Raw genomic sequence first — 17500 nt, 5'->3', positions numbered from 1 at the left:
TTAATATTAGCTTGTTGAATTGTTCTAAAGTTCCATCTAGTTCTGACCTTTGGTTCTAAGGGAGGGATGGAGAGATCCAAAATCCAGGTCCCTAATACATCTGGATGATAGCCATCCACTTCCCCACACTGAAGGTTGTGAATAGCCCAGGTAGAAAGATCTTTTCATCCATGGAGGCTTGGAGGTGAGGCTGTTACTGGGGCCAGGAAAGGACTCTCCTGGGGCCTCAAAATCATTAAGGATTAATGATTAATTAAAAATTGGGTCAGTTCAACACCAGTCCATAAAGAAGGGGAGACAGAACCAAAGGGATTTGTTCACACATAGTTATTCCCAAATACTAACCCAGAGCTCTTGTCACTCCAAGAACTGGAGAGGCAGCATTGCAAAGCAGAAAGAAGACAACCTGAAGTCAGAGAACCTGGATTCAAATCTTGGTTCTGACACCCACTACCCGTTACCTTAGCTGTTGTTCCCTCAACAGAATATTGGGTTTGGACTCCACTGGGCAGTGCCATGGGGTAGTAGACTGGACAAGTGGAATAAGAGGGGCATGTTTCCAAGTTGGGGAAAATTCCCACCTGCCGCTGGTAGTCTCATGCCAAAACCACGCACCAGCATCGCTTTGCTTTCCATTAGATGCAGTCCTCAGATCCTTTACAAGGGTTTCCAGAGTGGCATGGCCTGGCTTACACTGAATGCTCTTTGTAAGCTGCCTCAGTCGCTAAGGGTTCGCTTTTTGTAAAGACAACCTTTGAATAGAAACTTGGTTGTTTTTCCACCCCCATTTTATAATGGGGAGGGTGGGCTCATCAACAGGCAAACATCTATAGCATAGGGAAGGCTCAAATTCAGTAAGGAAAACAAACTAATTCCTTCAGTCCACTTCCTCTCCCCTCAAGGGACTTTCCTTTGGAATATAGGATGTAGTTATGACAAGCTAATTTTTTCCTCATTCATGGAGGGGGTAGTGATGTTAGGAATATGGTTAGAGGATTAATTAACTAATTAACCCTTCAACTTACAGACCCCAAGGATTGTTGACCTATTCTCATCTTTGAGAATCTAGGGTGGAGGTTGTCATACAAAAGAGGATCAATTTTGTTTCTACCATAACAAATAGATTCAGTCCAGCAGGAGTCTCCAAAAACCAGAGGAAGGAACCCTGGATAAATTTTGTCTCCATGGATCCTTGGAAGATTGTACTCATACTGCATATAGGAAAACAGGCTGTTGTGCAACTGAAAAATTTTGTGTAAACCAAACTCAATTTAAAATGTCCAAAGATTTGAAATGATGGAAGGCACGCCTAAAAATACCCAGTCTGAGTCAGATTCCATTGGTAGTGACAATCCAAGGAGATAATGGCCTGAGGGAGTTAATGCTAGGTTCCAGCTCTATCTGGTCTCCCCTTAACGAGTAATATAGCAGCAGGATACTCAAGTACTCTAGAACCCCGGATCCCTGAAAAACCTTGAAACCACTAAACTTCAGAGGGGTAAAGACCTTTCTACTTTGGGTCAGGTCTCTGAAACAGATCAGAACTGTCCCCAGTTGGGTCCTCCCTCCCTCTACTGCCCCCAGCAAGCAGAAACTTATCAGCTGGTAAGAAAAGCTGTGGCTGTTCTCAGCCACTTCCATTGCTTCTTGGCTTTTTTCCTTCCAATTTTTAATGCACTAACTTGCCAAAAGATTTGGTAGCTGCTTAATCTCACCAACGGCAAAAAGTTACTTTAGGGAAAATACCTCTTCTGGACCCAGAATTACAAACTACATCTGTGATTTTCTCCAGAAGGGGGCAGGAACTACACAACCATCTATCCACACACTCACTTCTCTGAAGATACCAATGACAGAACTATGTTGGCAAAGACAAGCCCTAGGCTTGCCAGACCCCAACCCAGGACTACACTGAGTCATAGAACCTAAGTGTTGAGCTCATAGGCCCTCATTAATGCCCACCTCTACGGAATGAGCCATTGCCTAAAAGGACCTTAGCTCAAACAACAGCTTAAGCATAGGCTGTCACTGCTTTCGTAAGGCAGCAAGGCTTCCCAATTCCCAATATGACAAGGACACATCTTTGACTTCAAATTAAATTTAATAAATAACGGCGAGGGCTATCGAAGGCAGTTTTCACTTCACAGTGTGGTCCTTGGGGGAGCATTTGAGGCTGGCCCTCAGGAACAGCTCAGGGGGAAAAACAAATGTGCTTCATGAGTATGGACCTGGGGGTGGGGCGCAGAAGAAGCCATGGCCCCTGCCTAACCTTCAGGAGCCCACTGATTTGTAAACAACAGAAATATAAATAAATGGGAAAGGAGGGGCAGGGGAAGAGAAAAAAAAAAGAACAAAGCCCTCCAGCCATTCTGCAGAAAACAAAATCAAGGCTTGGAGGAAACATGGGCATGGACAAGTGCCCTCTCTATATTGCCAGGGGAGGAGGTTGCCTCCTTCCCAAGAGCGCACAGCGATTCTGAAATCGAGCTGTGGCTGCTGCTTGCTTTATGCAAGCTAAGAGGCTGGACACTCCCACATGGCTCCCACCCCTGCGGCTTGGCCAGGGCCAAGCCAGAAGAGGGTCCTCTCTCCCTCCATTTCACAGAGTGGAGAACCAGGTTCTCTGGGCCTATTGGGCCCTCTGGAGTAGAGGAGGTAGTGGGCCTGGGAGGTGAGGTCATTTGACCAGGGCCGGTGGCCACTGTGACACAAGGGTGGTGGGAGGAGCAGGGAGTGAGTGTAAAGTGCTGCTTGACCTGAAGTGGAGGGGAGCTGACAGGAGTCACTAAGGGCCCAAACACAGTCAAGAGGTATATGGCTCCAAGTCCGGCCCCTGCCCCACCCTTGCCCCCCACGTTATTTGGCACCATGAGCAGCAGCTGGCCATCCTGCTGTCCTCTTTCCACATGCCCCTAGGGAGGTCCTTCTCCAGAAGGGAATACCTTTCCCTTTGCCCAAGCCTTGATGCTGACAAAGTCAGGAGCTGCCATCAGGCTGGGGGAGATTGCTGGTGGAAGGGGCTGGGCCAGGTCCCACTCACCCCCAAAGCCTGCCTTCCCCCCGCCCCCACTGGGGGAGTGACTTTGACCTTTTCTGAAGGTCCTGGGGGTCCCTTTTCTGGGCTAGGCTGGCAGTCTCAGCAGGCCCCTCCCAGAAGGCTCATCCTTACAGTGGAAGAGTGGTCCAAGAGGCCATCATGTCCGCTGCCAGCAACGGAAGTCCAGGGAGGGGTTGGGAGGCCTAGGTCCTCCTCCTTCCCACCCTTACAGGCTGCCCTCCAGCACCCACTCTACTCTGCCTGGGAGTTGCTACCAGGTTTCAAGTTGAGCTGAGGGGGGCTCAGGACCCTGCCAAGCACTGTTTCAGGGAACTTTCTCTGCCCCAACCCTTCTATGTGGCTGTGTCTGGGAAGGTAAGTCATCGAGGGCCCAGAAAGGCCAGAGCTCCTCATCCCCTTAGTTCCACCTTCCAAAATGGAGGAGCTGACCAAGGCCTGGGCGGAGCAGGATGGAAGGGGGTGGGGGGGGCTCTGACAGAGGCAATAGCAGGACAGGCCTGGCATGGGCAGAAGGGGGAAGAGAAGTTGTGAGCCAGAGCCCTACAGTCTGAAAACAGTGACGCGTTAACAGAGAGGAGTCTCGGTGCACACACCTGCCCCCAGATTAACAAATCAACAGGTCATCACGTTACAGCTGTCAGAAGAGAAGAGAAAGAGAATTATTTTCATTTTAACAGGAACCACCCCCACCCACCTGCCAAAAAGAGATGCTGACTTTCCTCCCACTTGTGGGGCCCAAGTACTCAGGCCACAACTGCCTACGTGGCAGGAGCAGTCCTCCTGACACCCACACACTAGCCAGCTGGCCAGCCCTCCTTCCACTCCGCTCTATGACACCAAGGTGGGCCCCTGAACTTCTATCCAGGGCCCTGCTGGCTTCTTGCCCCACATCTTCCCTTTCCATGTACTAGGTAAATGGAAAATGGATTTGACCGTGAGGAGAATGGGGAAGGAGAAAGCCTTGGTTGGGTGCTTTGGAGTGGGAGATGCTTACTGTGACAAGGGCTCAGGGTGCAGCACAGGGGCTGGGCAGGCAGGGTGGGCAGCCAGGAAAGGATTTACATCCCCGATGCCAAGGAGTCCAAAATCTGTGACCGACAGAGCCACCTGGGCAGGGGCCACAGCTTCCTCCGGGTCTCTGTCCAAATCCACATGGCTGGAGATGAGGGGCAGCTCCTCCCCAGGGAGTGCTGCAGGCAAAGCCAAATCCACTGCCAGCCGCCCAGCAGGGGCTGGGTCCAGGTCTGCCTTGTCTACTGCCGGCAGCGGATAGAAGCCCACGTTAGCTGGGGTAAGGGACCGCTGGGGCAGAGGGATGCCCGAGGACTCCTCAGCTGGGTCCAAGGAACAGTTGGCCTCTGAGGGTGTGCTGCACTGGCCGGACTCACTCAGGCTGCCCAGGCTGCAGGCTGCACTCTCCACACTGAGAGGTTCTGGGGGAAGGGAGAGGGAAACAGGGATTGGGCAAAAGGGAGGCAATTCCACTTGTACACTCCTCTCAGGACCCCCCTAACACCCTCCCTCCCGTAAGACTTGAGACAATAATTCCCAGGTGCAACCAGGCTTTAACACTTTGAGTGATGGGGAGCTCACTACCTCCCAAGGCAGCCCATTCTATTTTCTCTCACTGGCACATTTCCAGTGGGAGATGTGCCACACAACCACACTTCCAGAGAAGCAGCACTGCAGGGAGGAAAAGAGCCCAGGGCTAGAAGTCAGGACACCCAGGTTCTAGTTCCGGCTCTGCCACTGACCAGATCTTAGCCTCGGAGAGGAAGCAGCAAATCAAGTTTTCGCCTTTTCAAATGTACCCACAGTAATGCTGACTGAGGGGAGGTGAAAGAGAAGGGTGTAAGTGGACAGAATTAGGCAGTAAGGTTTAAATGGGGCTGGGAGGGAGAAAGACAGTTTTGCTGGTGAAAGCAGCAGGGAGCTGCTCACTGCCTACCCCAGTTCTAGGATAGGTTTCCTGGCTTGGCTTGGCCTGGCCCTCTCCTGAGGTCTGTCCCACCCCAGGCTAGGAGGCAATGCCCTGAGGTCAAGTTCACTCCCATACCACCTCAGGGCACTTTGCCCAGCTGTCAGTAAGCAGCAGAGCTGGGACCAGAACCCAGGCCTTCTGCGCCCCAGTGCAGGGCTCCTTCCGTTACACTGCGTCTCCACTCCCCCTTGGGAGCTACCTGTGCTCTCCATCGCCAAGTGGTCCTGTGGGAAGGTTGAGTCCAGGCAGTCAGTGGCAGAGGGGACAGGTGGGGAGCTCCGAGAGCGGCCAGAGCCTTCTACCTCCCCACTCTCTAAGTCATTGTCTGCAAAGTCCCTGCGGAGCAAAGAGGGCACCATGAGGGCATGGGCTAGGACCTAACGTGAAGGTAAGCTGGGCAACCTTTCACCTCCTCCCTCACCCTCCTCCCTGAAAGCCCCTCCTGGGAATGGAACATACTGAGGAGCCCATGGGAAGTTCTAGCCCTCCCCTGCTGCTGCTTGGGATAGGGGTCAGAGCTGGGGAAACTCCAACCAGGAGCCTAGCACCAGTGGTCCCCTGGGGCCTTCATGAAGTTACTGATGGTATCGTGAGAAGCTTTTCACGCACGTGGCTCCGGGCTGGACGTACTTCTTCCGGCCGAAGCGGGTTTGCTGGGTGAAGTAATCATAACGATCAGACTTCTTCCACATATAGTAGTATTCCACGCACTCACCCACTGACCGTGTACGCACCTGGAGTGAAACCACAGAATCCAAGAGCTTGAAGACCCTGCTAGTCCAACCCATACCTGACCAAGCAATCTTGCTCCCCACCCCTACTGCTGCCCAAGCAGATCATCCAACCTTTGCTTGAGAACCTTCAGTTGGTAGACTCTCACTATCTCCTTCCCAAGACAAATCTTTGATTTCACTTTGAGACAGCTCTAATAGCTAGGAAATATTTTCTCACATGAAGCCTAAACCTGCCTCTGTAATTTTGACTCACTGATGCCAATCCTCCCCTTTTGGTGGTGGTGGTGGGGGGAGAGGAGTAGAGGTGGGGGGGTAAGGAGAACAAGTCTAATCGCTCTTCTACCTGATGGCCCTTCGAATACTTTGAAGATATTGATGATGTCACACACCATTCCCCCCCACCCTCACTCTCCATCTTCTCTATTCTAGGTTAAACATTCTCAGTTCCTTTAACCAGACTATGTGGTGGTTCTCACACCCAACTGAATGCCCTTTTCTGGAAGCACTTTAACCACTAATGACAGTGGCAGTCTCTGCCCCATCCCCTTGCTCCAACTCTAACATTCCATGGACTTTCCTTCCTCCTCCCTACTCTAACTCGGACTCTGTTCCTCGTCTGCTGTCTTAGGTTTGACCTGACAGCTTGGACTCTGCCCTTGGCTTCCCATGCATTCATTCACTTACCCCGTTTCTACATTCACCTTGTGACCTAACTGTGGCAGTCACTATGACAATCTGATTTCTGTGTCCTGCTGTCACCCATCATTAGGTGCCGATGATACCAGCCAAGGATACAGATTTATTCATATTTAAGGTTTGTTAACCCTTCTTTCATGCAATTTGACAGGTCCCTGGCACATAGAAAAGGCTGGTGGTCGTCGGTTCTTAGGGCAAAACCCTCTGCATCTCTATTGCTGAAGGGCTGTCTAACCTTTGGCTCTGGGACTGGGGAGAGGAAGAAGCGAGAGAGGAGGCCTGAACATGGAAGGATTCCTCCTCCTCTGATCTGGTGAACAGGAAGAATAAAGAAATGTCACAGGAGCAGATTTGATTTCCTAGTTTTTCTGGTCAGGAATGAGAACGAGCTTGTGTGTTGTTTCTGTAGCTTCAAGTACCACAATGATCAACGAAGTGGGGGGATACAGTAGACTAGATGATTTCACATCTCAAAGGTTAGTGTCTCCAGCCCTTAATGGAATAAGAAGAGCATGTGACCACACACAGCTAACTTTTCTCTGGGAGAAGGAAAAGCCTGACTTTAGGCACCTGGAGGATTCTTGGAAAATTCTCTGTAAATCAAACTTGACTTAAAATGTCCCAGGAAAAGCAACTTGGAACTCTCCGAAGAGAGGGATGGCCCTGGGGTTCCACTCCTAGCCACCTACCCCAGGAGGCAAGAAAGGCCCCAAATATTAACAGCAGCATCTTTTATGGTAACAAGAACTAGAAACAAAGTGGCCGCCCACTGACAGATGACGGTCTAAACAAATTATGGGATATTAATGGAATGGAAAATTACTGGGCTGTGAGAAATGCAGAATCTCACAAATACAAAAGAAATATGGAAAGGATGTAGAGTAAGGTAAGCAGAACCAGGAAAAAACAATATACAAATGTAAAGAGAACCAGAATAACAACAAAACAATCAAGGCTGATTTAGAGCTACCAAAGGAGAAGGCCCAAAGAATTCTAGGAGTCTTCTGGGAGCCGCGCCACTCCCTGCTTCCCTGCACATCACAGCCTTTACAAGATGCCCGTTATTTTCCCGAACTTCCTCATTCTTCCTCCTTTATTATATTCTGTCTTTATTCCAGGGGATGGGAAGGGAAGCAGTACGAAGGACAGTTGATGTGAAGACGAACGTTGAGGGAAAGACTGAAACTTAAGTCTGAGAACTCCAGCCAGCGGGGGCTGACGCCAGCCCCCTCCTGAAGCTCACACTAAGAGCGGCGGTTCTTAACCTGAACTCTATCAACTTAATTTTCTGAGAACTACTTCAATATAAATTAGTTGCCTTTGTTATCCTTTGCATTTTATGTATTTTTCTGAGGGAGGGTCCTTAGGTTTGAGCAGATTCACTGCCAAAAGGGTCCAGACACACAGAAGGTGAAGGGCCCTTGTCTCTGAACTGCCTGGAGCACTGTCATTCTTTTCCTAGCCTGATTTTACGTTCTGCACCTTCCTGGATATATTCCAGCCAACTGGTTATTCCCTGAACTCACCATTTTCTGTGCCACAGGCTATCTCCCCGCATCTCTGCCTTCTGTAATCCTCATTTTCTTCCATGGCTCACTTCAGGCGCCACTTTTGCTATTCAGCCTTCCTTGATTCCCTGCCTCCCTCATATCCTAATTCGGGCCATAGTTGTGTGTGTGTGCGTGTGTGTTGCTTTTTCTCACTAGACTACAAACCCCTCTCAGGGCTGGGCCTGTGTTGTTTTTCACCTCTGTGTCCAGCAGACAGCAGAAGCTTAAGAAATGTTTGTGAAATTCCAAACTAGGGGCTCCATACCTTGTTTGCCTGGATCAGGTGGAAATTTTTCCCATGGACCCTGAAGCCGTGCTCAAAATTCCTACATTCTTCATCACTCCATGCACAAAGTTCGTCTATAATAAAAAAAGAGAGTAGGCTGGGGGTTGGGGCTCCAAGGTGCTGAGCAGGCCAGGTAGCCACAGGCAGGCCCTCTCACCTCGGATCACTTTCACGTTGAACCGCAGCCTCCGAAGTGCCTCTTCCATGTTGAAATTGCATTTCACCAGCTCATACAGGGCCTGGAGACAGCAGAGAGTCCATGGCTGAGTCCCCCACATCCCACACCTATAGAACCCCAAGTTGAAGATGACCAAGTTACCACCCTCGATGACAAGTCCCTGGAGCTATGGCCACAAGGAGCCTGGGAATGGAGTCACGTGGTTTCAGGGGCCTACCCTCTGCCTCCTAACTCACCTTTGGTGGTCAGGGAGAAAATTTTGGGAGGTATAAATTGTACATCTCACTTTATTGTTAGTCTTGACAGAGGTACAGCCATATGGCTGGGCCCCAGGTATTACAAAGTACCTCCAATTAGGTACCAAAAGGAATTACAGAATCAAACACTCAAAAGGACCTCATAAACCAGCTGGAATACCCCTCTCCTGCTTCATTCTACATAAAAGGAAACCAAAGTCCAAAGACTGGAAGAAAATCTAGCCATACGCTTAGGATATAGGTCAGAAAAGAATCTAAGCAACCTTTGACTTGTTATAGAGACAGAGATGCAAACATTCTGCTCCAGGCACCATCAAAGTTTCTTTCTTTTGGCCCAGACTCAGACTCTTACTCTGAGACCCCAAAGCTCAAGGCCATCAGCAATGTACCAAAGGTGCTTTGTGCACCTTCTGGGCTGCAATGCTGGCTCTGTCAGTAGAGTGGTGTGGTTTGGGGAAAGCCTTGGTTGCCTTTTGTGATGCCAAAGCACAGGAGAGGGAGAGGGCCCAGACACACCAACCTTCCTATAATTAACTCACTATGTGTCACATATCCAGAAAGTTACTGAGCTTTTTGTGAACTGGCTCACGCTTGCCCTAACCTTGAGGAAGAACTTAGTTCTCTACTTATTTACTCCCAACTAAGTAAATTAAAACAGACAAGACTTAATTCTTAAGATCACAGGCTCTAGAGCTGAGAGAGATCTAGCCCAATTTCTTCATTTTAAAGAGGGAAACTGAAGCCCGAGGAGACCATGAACTGCTTTGGGTCACTATGTAAAAGAGCTAGGATTCAAATCCAGGCTCTCTGCCTCCAAGTACACAATGCCTAGTTCTAAACCAGGCTAGGGTGACCCTTCTCAGCAGTGTGGGAGTATCTTTCCTCCCACTCAGGCTCACCTGCTCATTGTCTTTCACAGTCACACCCACAGGAATCTGAGAGGTGGCCATCTCATCCCACTGCCGGTTCACTGCCCGGTACAGAAACTCTTCCACTTCCCCTTCAGGAAGGACATTGGGATCCCACAGCAGCTGGTCTTCTTTCTCATAGACTGAGGAGAGAAGAGAAGGAAGGGACACATTGACAATATGACAGCTCTTGCCCAATCAGCCATAAATAGGACAGGGGTACAGTGGTTGAGGGGCATAACGAGAACTTAGTCTGCAAGGGCACTGTGCTGTGGAGCTTCAGGTAATTTCCTTTCTACAATCACCAGCATCACTTCTAAGTATTTCTAGCACTATTTAGCAGAGATCTTTTTGACACTTCATATTACTAGGCTATGCCAAACCTCTACCATGGCTTACTACACACCTCATCCTGACGTTCAAAGCATCATCAGCCTACTACCTCCCTCCCTTTCCAGCCTCATGTGTACTACTCTCCAGGCAACTCAAATGCCGTGCCATCTACCAAGCACGCTGAACACACTCTGGATTTAACTACTGCCATGCTTTTGTCCCTGTTGTTCCATATGCTTAGAACAGCTTCACATCCTGGACAGGAGATCTGGAAGGGTCTACATACTTTATTCAATAGGAACAGGATAAGAAATAAAAGTTAGGAGGACAGAGTGCCATTGGATATTAAGATGTACTCTTACGAAGAGATCTAGAGAATTGGGAAGGAGGTACATGGTAGAAAGAAGATAGGGAAACTGAAGGCCAGGGAAATTTGGTAAACCAAACCAGAACCCAGTACCCACATGCTTCTCTCAAGTGTCTCCTTTTAAGCTCATCTGCCCAGGCTCTGCCAGGCCCTGCTGGAAGAGGAAAAAGTGAGTCACCTCTGTGGAACCCATATCCTGTTAGCCAACTCTTGGTGGCTCCGGCTGATCGCCTGTAGTCTCATGCTAGCAGACACATGGATATATCCTCATATATGGTATAATGTTGCTTCCAAAGCCAGAGTTGTCACTATCTCTAGGAAGGTCTGACTGAAATCAACTTGGTGGGAGAAGGGACTCTGGGAGATGGCCTAGTTTCAGATCTCTGGAACCCTAACACCAAGCGAAAGGTCACATTCCTTTCTGGCCTTTATACCTGAAAGAGCCCAGACGGAGAGAACAAGTGAGGCTTTCAGAAAGCTAAGCTTACAGGATGAGTTCAGGCCAATGCAGAGGAAAAAGACATGACAGAACTACTGGCCTGGAAAGGGATGCTTTTCCCCTCAGAAATCATAGGGATGAACAGGATCTCAAAGCTATCTAACTTCATCCAAGTCTGGCAGTCATCCAACGTTTTTTTAAAAGATTTCCAGTGAAGGGAAAAAAACTAATTCTTGAACAAGGGTGTTCTAGGTTTGGATCTCTAATTGTTAGGAAGTTTTCCCTGACATCAAGCTTCTATCTGCCTCTTTGTAGCTTCCACCCATTACACCTAGTTCTTGCCTTTGGAGTCTAAGTCAAGACAAGTCTATTCGCCTCTTTCACAAAACACTTTACATGCTTATGACCTAGCCTCTCTGTCTTATCTTTTCTTAGTGAACTATCTCTAACCAATCTTCATATGCTATGGCCTCTGGGTCCTTCTTGAGGGAGATAACCCTTGATGTTGGAGAGCTGAGCTGAACTGGCAGAAGGTCAGCAGTTCAAACATGCCCCTTAGAGGGAACGAGGCCTCAGGAATCCACAGGCCCCTGCCTCGACTGTCAGACAGGTCCAGTGACCGGATGTTGGCTCTGCTGTCGAGCACACACCTCCCCACCACTTCTGTCTCTTTCTCAGGGACTGATAATCAAATCCACCCTACCTTTGGTACTGCAAAGGGTGTATGAACCTATGGCTCTACTCAGCATCGCTGTGCTTCTGAATTGCAGGTTCATCAGACTGAAGCTCCCCAACCACCACTCCAAGCTCCCTGGTGCTGCTGCGAGTCAGCCCCTGGCCCACTCTTCTTGCCCTGTTCCTTGTCCCATTGTGCCTTCTGGAACTGCTGTTCTATTGTTACCCAACAGCACTTCCCAACAAATATCCCTGGAAATGACTACGTGTTATTCATTTACTTATAGGTTGCATGTGTTGTTCCCTCCAACAAATTTTAAGTTGAGGGCAAAGAACAGTTCATTTTGTCTTTGTAGCTCCAGGTCAAGCCTGGAACACAGTAGATGCCTAATAAATGCCTAACTTAAACCAACGCTCTTCAGCTAATTAAGGCCCTTCTCAATGTGGTGCCTAGAAGAAAACTGGATCTACAAAATGTCCCAGATGTGATCTCACTCGGAGGGTGAGAAGGGTCTCCTTTTGTCTGCGTCCGACAGAGTGAGCACTTCATGATGTCTGGCCTGGCCCATGACCTCTACACCGGGCTCCTTATTGCAGTTATGTGTACAAGCTCGTGAGCACCACGATGGGTGAGGAATCTGTGTATGCCAAGCTAGGATCTCCCCATTTCAGACCTGGCAAAAGTGAGTTTCTGAATCTCGGTGTAGGGAGTTAAGGGAGGGTGGTTCAGACTCAGAGGATGGAGGCTAACTAGCCCCTTGGAAAACTTCAGAACCTCAGAGTTGCTGGAGGCACTAAGGAAGAAGAGGCCCAAAATGCACCGCCCTCCAGCCCAGGCTGGCTTCTCTCTACCCACACGGGCACACCGCCAGCCCTCCAGTCTATTTTTTCACCTTGGACCTGTGATGGCATCCATGTAAGAAAACTATACCAATGAAGAGAAACAACTGCTCTGCTGCTTAGTCTGAGAGTGTGTGAGACACTAAGCAACTTGCCTCTAAGGTCACACAGTCAGCGTGTGCCAGAGACAGAACTTGAACCCAGGCCTTCCTGACTCCTCAACCAGCTTTCCATCTTCTATTCTATGCCTCCTCTCAATCAAGCACTATCACATTTCATCCCATGAGACATACCTCAGTGCTTTAGCCTGCTGAGTTCTAATTGTATCCTATATCACAGTGTGAATTGCATGCTGTCTTCATCCAAGTCAACTGATAAAAATGTCAAACAGCATAGGGCCAAGCATGCGTCCCTGGGGCACTCCAGTAAAGACCTCTCCAAACTGACATCAGACCACACCTGACCAAGCTTCCATACTGTACAGTCCAGCACATGGGCCTCTGTGATGTCCTTCCCTCCACATTCCATCTCTAGGCCTTTGCACCGGCTGTCCCGACTGCCTGGAATGTTCTCCCTCCTCACTTCCACCTACCAGCTTACTTCAAGATAGCTTGAATCTCACCTTCTGCAAGAGGCCTGTCCTCATGCTGTCCTTCCTACTGAGAGGACCACCCATTCGCTCTGTATAGATCAGGTATGTACAGAGATGTTCACGTGCCGTCTCCTCCGATCGAGTGTGAGCTCCCTGAGGGCACAGAATTGCGCTTTTGCCTTTCTTTGCATCCCAGTGATTAGTAGGGTGTCTGGCACATAGTAAGCCATTAGTAAGTGCTTATTGGGCTGCCTGAAAAAACTATGCTTCAATCTGCATTCAGAGGCCACCAGTTCTTTCTCTGGAGCTGGACACCATTTTTCATCCTAAGGACTCAGAACTGTCTTAGATCTTTGTGCTGAACACAACAGATGAGTCTTTCCAAATTATCTTGACACTACTGCTGTCACCGTGCAGACTGCTGTCCTGGTTCTGCTCACTTCACTTTGCAACAGTTTATACGCGTCTTCCCAGGTTTTTCTGAGAGCATCCTGCTCATCATTTCTTACAGCACAATAACATTCTATCGCAATCATACATCACAGCTTGTTCAGCCATTCCCCAACCGATGGGCGTTCCCCTACTTTCCAATTCCCTGCCATCACAAAAAAAGCTACTATAAATATTTTTGAGCACATGTCCTTTTCCTTTGATCTCTTTGGGATGCAGATCTAGCAGTGGTAAGAGTGAGTTAAAGGGTATCTGTAGCTCTTTGGGCACAATTCCAAATTGTTCTCCAGAAAGGCTGGATCAGTTCACAACTCCGCCAACAGTGCATTAGTGTCCCAATTTAGGGCTTGCTCTTGACGGAACTATGCTGATCACTGTTTCTTTTTCTAGATGCTCATTAAACATCCCTTTTATTAATTGCAAAATTTTGCTAAGAATCGAAGCCTGAATAACTTGCCCATAGTTGGAAAGTTCTTACCTTCTTCACTTATCAAAAACAAGAACTGAGCAACAGTGACAACCACAGTCACTACTACCTGCGCACCTTCAGTGACAACCCTGCCCTTTTCCTGTGGTGCCCCACAAATGGCTGCAAAATCACCTTCTGAGCCGACTTCAACTTATTCTTAGCGTCTGCATCCCTGATCCTGACAGAACTCTGTACCATATTTTTGTGTTTACCTTCCGTTACCTTCTGTACCCGTCTCTTAAAACCCAAGATAGCGGGGAGGAGCCAAGCCGAGAGGGCAGAGTGAAAGGTCACAGTTGTAAACCCCCTCCCCCCCAAAAACCTCTCCTACAAAATGACCACAGGAAACACCAAACAGAATTCTGAGCAGGAAAATATAAAAAAAAAAAAAGTCGGAGTCATTTTCCTAGCCCAGGAGAGCTTAAGGAAGGCAGAAAGAGGTTGGGGGGGTGGGGGTGGGGGGCAGGGGAAGCGAGCTAACATAGCTGCTGGAAAACAGGAACTCGCTTAAGCTCTCCCCCAAATCCCTCCAAATACCCGTAAAAAATGGCTCTGAACAAATCCTAGAGCTGCAGAACCTGCGAAATAACAGAGGGAAGCAGGGCTCCAGCCCAGGACTGCCTGGATGGTTGCTGGGAAGGATCTACCACACCATACTGAGAGAGGAGCGCAGCCCAGCATGGACGGTGCCAGAAATGACAGGGCCGGGGACAGAACAGGCAGAGCAGGCCTTAGGGGCATGAATCCCTGAGCTGTAGCAGTTACCAGACTTCTCAACCTACAAAAGCCAAAGACAACAGAGCAGGTCAGTGGGAAAACTGCTGGATCTGGGTGAGAGAAGCGTGCTGTATGCTCCTGCGGCTGCTTCCAGAGCTTCGGATACCATCGCTTCTGGCCCCAGGCCCACCTGGTGGGAGGAATCAAGCGGTGGATCAGAGCGGGAGTGCAGGGAGCACTTGGCTGGCACAGAGGCAGGATTCTCTCGCTTTGCCCTGCTTGGATCTGAGTCGCGGTCCTGGTTGGCAGTTCTTGGGGGAGGAGGAGCGCTGCTGTGGCAGGGCTTGCTGTGTAGAAGTCGCTCTGAAAACAGCAATGCAAGACCCCTGAAGCTTGGGACAATGCACTCTCTACTCTACAAGCAGTCATACCCTGACGAAAAGCTCAAGGGGCAAGTAGTTGACTGGGAACATGAACAAGGAGTGAAATACTCAGACTACTAAATCTTCTTTTGGTGACAAAGAAGTTCAAAACATATAGCCAGAAGAAGCCAACAAAGTCAAAGAGCCTACAACAAAAGCCTCCAAGAAAAATATGAATTGGTCTGAGGCCTTGGAAGAGCTCAAAAAGGATTTGGAAAAGCAAGTAAGAGAAGTAGAGGAAAAATTGGGAAGAGAAATGAGAATGATGCAAGAAAATCATGAAAAACAAGTCAACGACTTGCTAAAGGAGACTTGAAAAAATACTGAAGAAAATAACACCTTAAAAAATAGACTAACACAAATGGCAAAAAAGCTCCAAAAAACCAGTGAGGAGAAGAATGCCTTGAAAGGCAGAATTAGCCAAATGGAAAAGGAAGTCCAAAAGACCACTGAAGAAAATACTACCTTAAACATTAGAATGGAGCAAGTGGAAACTAGTGACTTTATGAGAAATCAAGAAATTATAAAACAGAACCAAAAGAATGAAAAAATAGAAGACAATGTGAAATATCTCACTGGAAAAACCACTGACCTGGAGAATAGATCCAGGAGAGATAATTTAAAAATTACTGGATTACCTGAAAGCCACGATCAAAAAAAGAGCCTAGACATCACCTTTCGAGAAATTATCAAGAAAACTGCCCTGATATTCTAGAACCAGATGGTAAAATAGAAATCTAAAGAATCTATTGATTGCCTCTTGAAAAAGATCCCAAAAAGAAAACTCCTAGGAATAATGTAGCCTAATTTCAGAGTTCCTAGGTCAAGGAGAAAATATTGCAAGCAGCCAGAAAGAAACAACTTGAGTATTGTGGATAACACAAGATCTAGCAGCTTCTACATTAAAGGATCAAAGGGCTTGGATTATGATATTCCGGAGGTCAAAGGAGCTAGGTTCAAAATCAAGAATCACCTACCCAACAAAACTGAGTATAATACTCCAGGGAAAAATACAGATTTCCCATAAAATAGAGGACTTTCAAGCTTTCTCAGTGAAAAGACCAGAGCTAAATAGAAAATCTGACTTTCAAATACAAGAATCAAGAGAAGCATGAAAAGGTAAACAGGAAAGAGAAATCATAAGGGACTTACAAAAGTTGAACTGTTTTGTTTACATTCCTACATGGAAAGATGATATTTGTAACTCATGAAACCTTTCTCAGTATTAGGGTAGCTGAAGGGAATATACATACATATAGGACACAGGGTGAGTTGAATATGAAGGGATGATACCTAAAAATAAATAAATAAATGAATGAAATTAAAGGGTGAGAGAGGAATATATTAGTAGAAGGAGAAAGGGAAAGATAGAATGGGGTAAATTATCCCACATAAAAGTGGCAAGAAAAAGCAATTCTACTGGAAGGGAAGAGGGGGCAAGTGAAAGGGAATGAGTGAATCTTGCTCTCATCGGATCTGACTTAAGGAGGGAATAACATATATACTCAATTGGGTATCTTACCCTATAGGAAAGTAGGGGGGAAGAGGGTAAAAGAGAGGGGATGATACAAGGGAGGGCAGATGGGGGAGGAGGTAATCAAAAGCAAACACTTTTGTTTTTTGGCAGGGCAAATGGGGTTAAGTGACTTGCCCAAGGTCACATTGCTAGTACATGTGTCAAGTGTCTGAGGCCGGATTTGAACTTAGGTCCTCCTGACTCCAGGGCCTGTGCTCTACTCACTGCGCCACCTAGCTGCCCAAAAGCAAACACTTTTGAAAAGAGACAGGGTCAAGGGAGAAAACTGAATAAAGGGGGACAGTATAGGCTGGAAATATAGTTAGTCTTTCACAACATGACTGTTATGGAAGTGTTTTGCATAATGATACATGTGTGGCCTATGTTGAATTGCTTGCCTTCTCAAGGAGGGTGGGTGGGGAGGGAAGAAGGGTGAGAATTTGGAACTCAAAGTTCTAAAAACAAATGCTCAAAAAAAAAAGTTTTTTTACAGGCAACTAGGAAATAAGATATACAAGCAATGGTGTATAGAAATCTATCTTGCCCTACAAGAAAGTAAGGGGAAAAGGGATGGGGGGGGGCAGGTGGGGTGACAGAAGGGAGGGCAGACTGGGGAAAAGGGCAATCAGAATATATGCCATCTTGGGGTGAGGCAGAGGGTAGAAATGGGAAGAAAATTTGTAACTCAAATTCTTGTGGAAATCAATGTTGAAAACTAAAAAATATTAAATAATAAAACAATTTTTAGAAAAAGAAAAAAAAAGGTGAGCCCCTCGAGAGAAGGGAATATATTGCTTTTCTGCTTCCCAATGCTTAGCTTAGTGCCCAGAATATAGTACGAGATTAACATAATAATATACTTATTACATGCATTATATGTATACTTACATATATTAACAATAATAAATGCTTTTTCATTCAAAAACAAAACAAAACAAAACAAAAGAAGTCTGAGGACACTGAGATGGGGTCCGGCCAGGAGTGCAGCATAGTAGAAACAGTACCCACTGTGGGGTAGGCAGCAATACCCAG

At 47.6% G+C, this 17500-nt stretch overlaps 1 protein-coding gene across 2 annotated transcripts in view; it reads right to left on the bottom strand.

Annotated features, from left to right (window-relative positions):
- Window positions 1-2082: 2082 nt before the first annotated feature.
- Window positions 2083-17500, bottom strand: part of MIER2 (MIER family member 2) — a 43257-nt gene continuing 27839 nt past the window's right edge. Inside the window, exons 8-14 of one of the 2 annotated variants that reach the window (XM_036742180.1) lie at window positions 9640-9791; window positions 8463-8544; window positions 8285-8379; window positions 5649-5773; window positions 5239-5375; window positions 4053-4491; window positions 2083-3692 (exon numbers count right to left, since the gene is read on the bottom strand). In XM_036742180.1, the coding sequence (XP_036598075.1) occupies window positions 3671-3692; window positions 4053-4491; window positions 5239-5375; window positions 5649-5773; window positions 8285-8379; window positions 8463-8544; window positions 9640-9791 (1052 nt within the window). In that variant the 3' untranslated portion in view covers window positions 2083-3670. The remainder of the gene's footprint in view (window positions 3693-4052; window positions 4492-5238; window positions 5376-5648; window positions 5774-8284; window positions 8380-8462; window positions 8545-9639; window positions 9792-17500) is intronic. The other variant, XM_036742247.1, reaches the window with a different exon arrangement.

This window comes from Trichosurus vulpecula, chromosome 1 (assembly GCF_011100635.1).
Source record: "Trichosurus vulpecula isolate mTriVul1 chromosome 1, mTriVul1.pri, whole genome shotgun sequence".
Classification (NCBI taxonomy): Eukaryota; Metazoa; Chordata; class Mammalia; order Diprotodontia; family Phalangeridae; genus Trichosurus; species Trichosurus vulpecula.
This window is presented reverse-complemented; position numbering and strand designations above follow the sequence as displayed.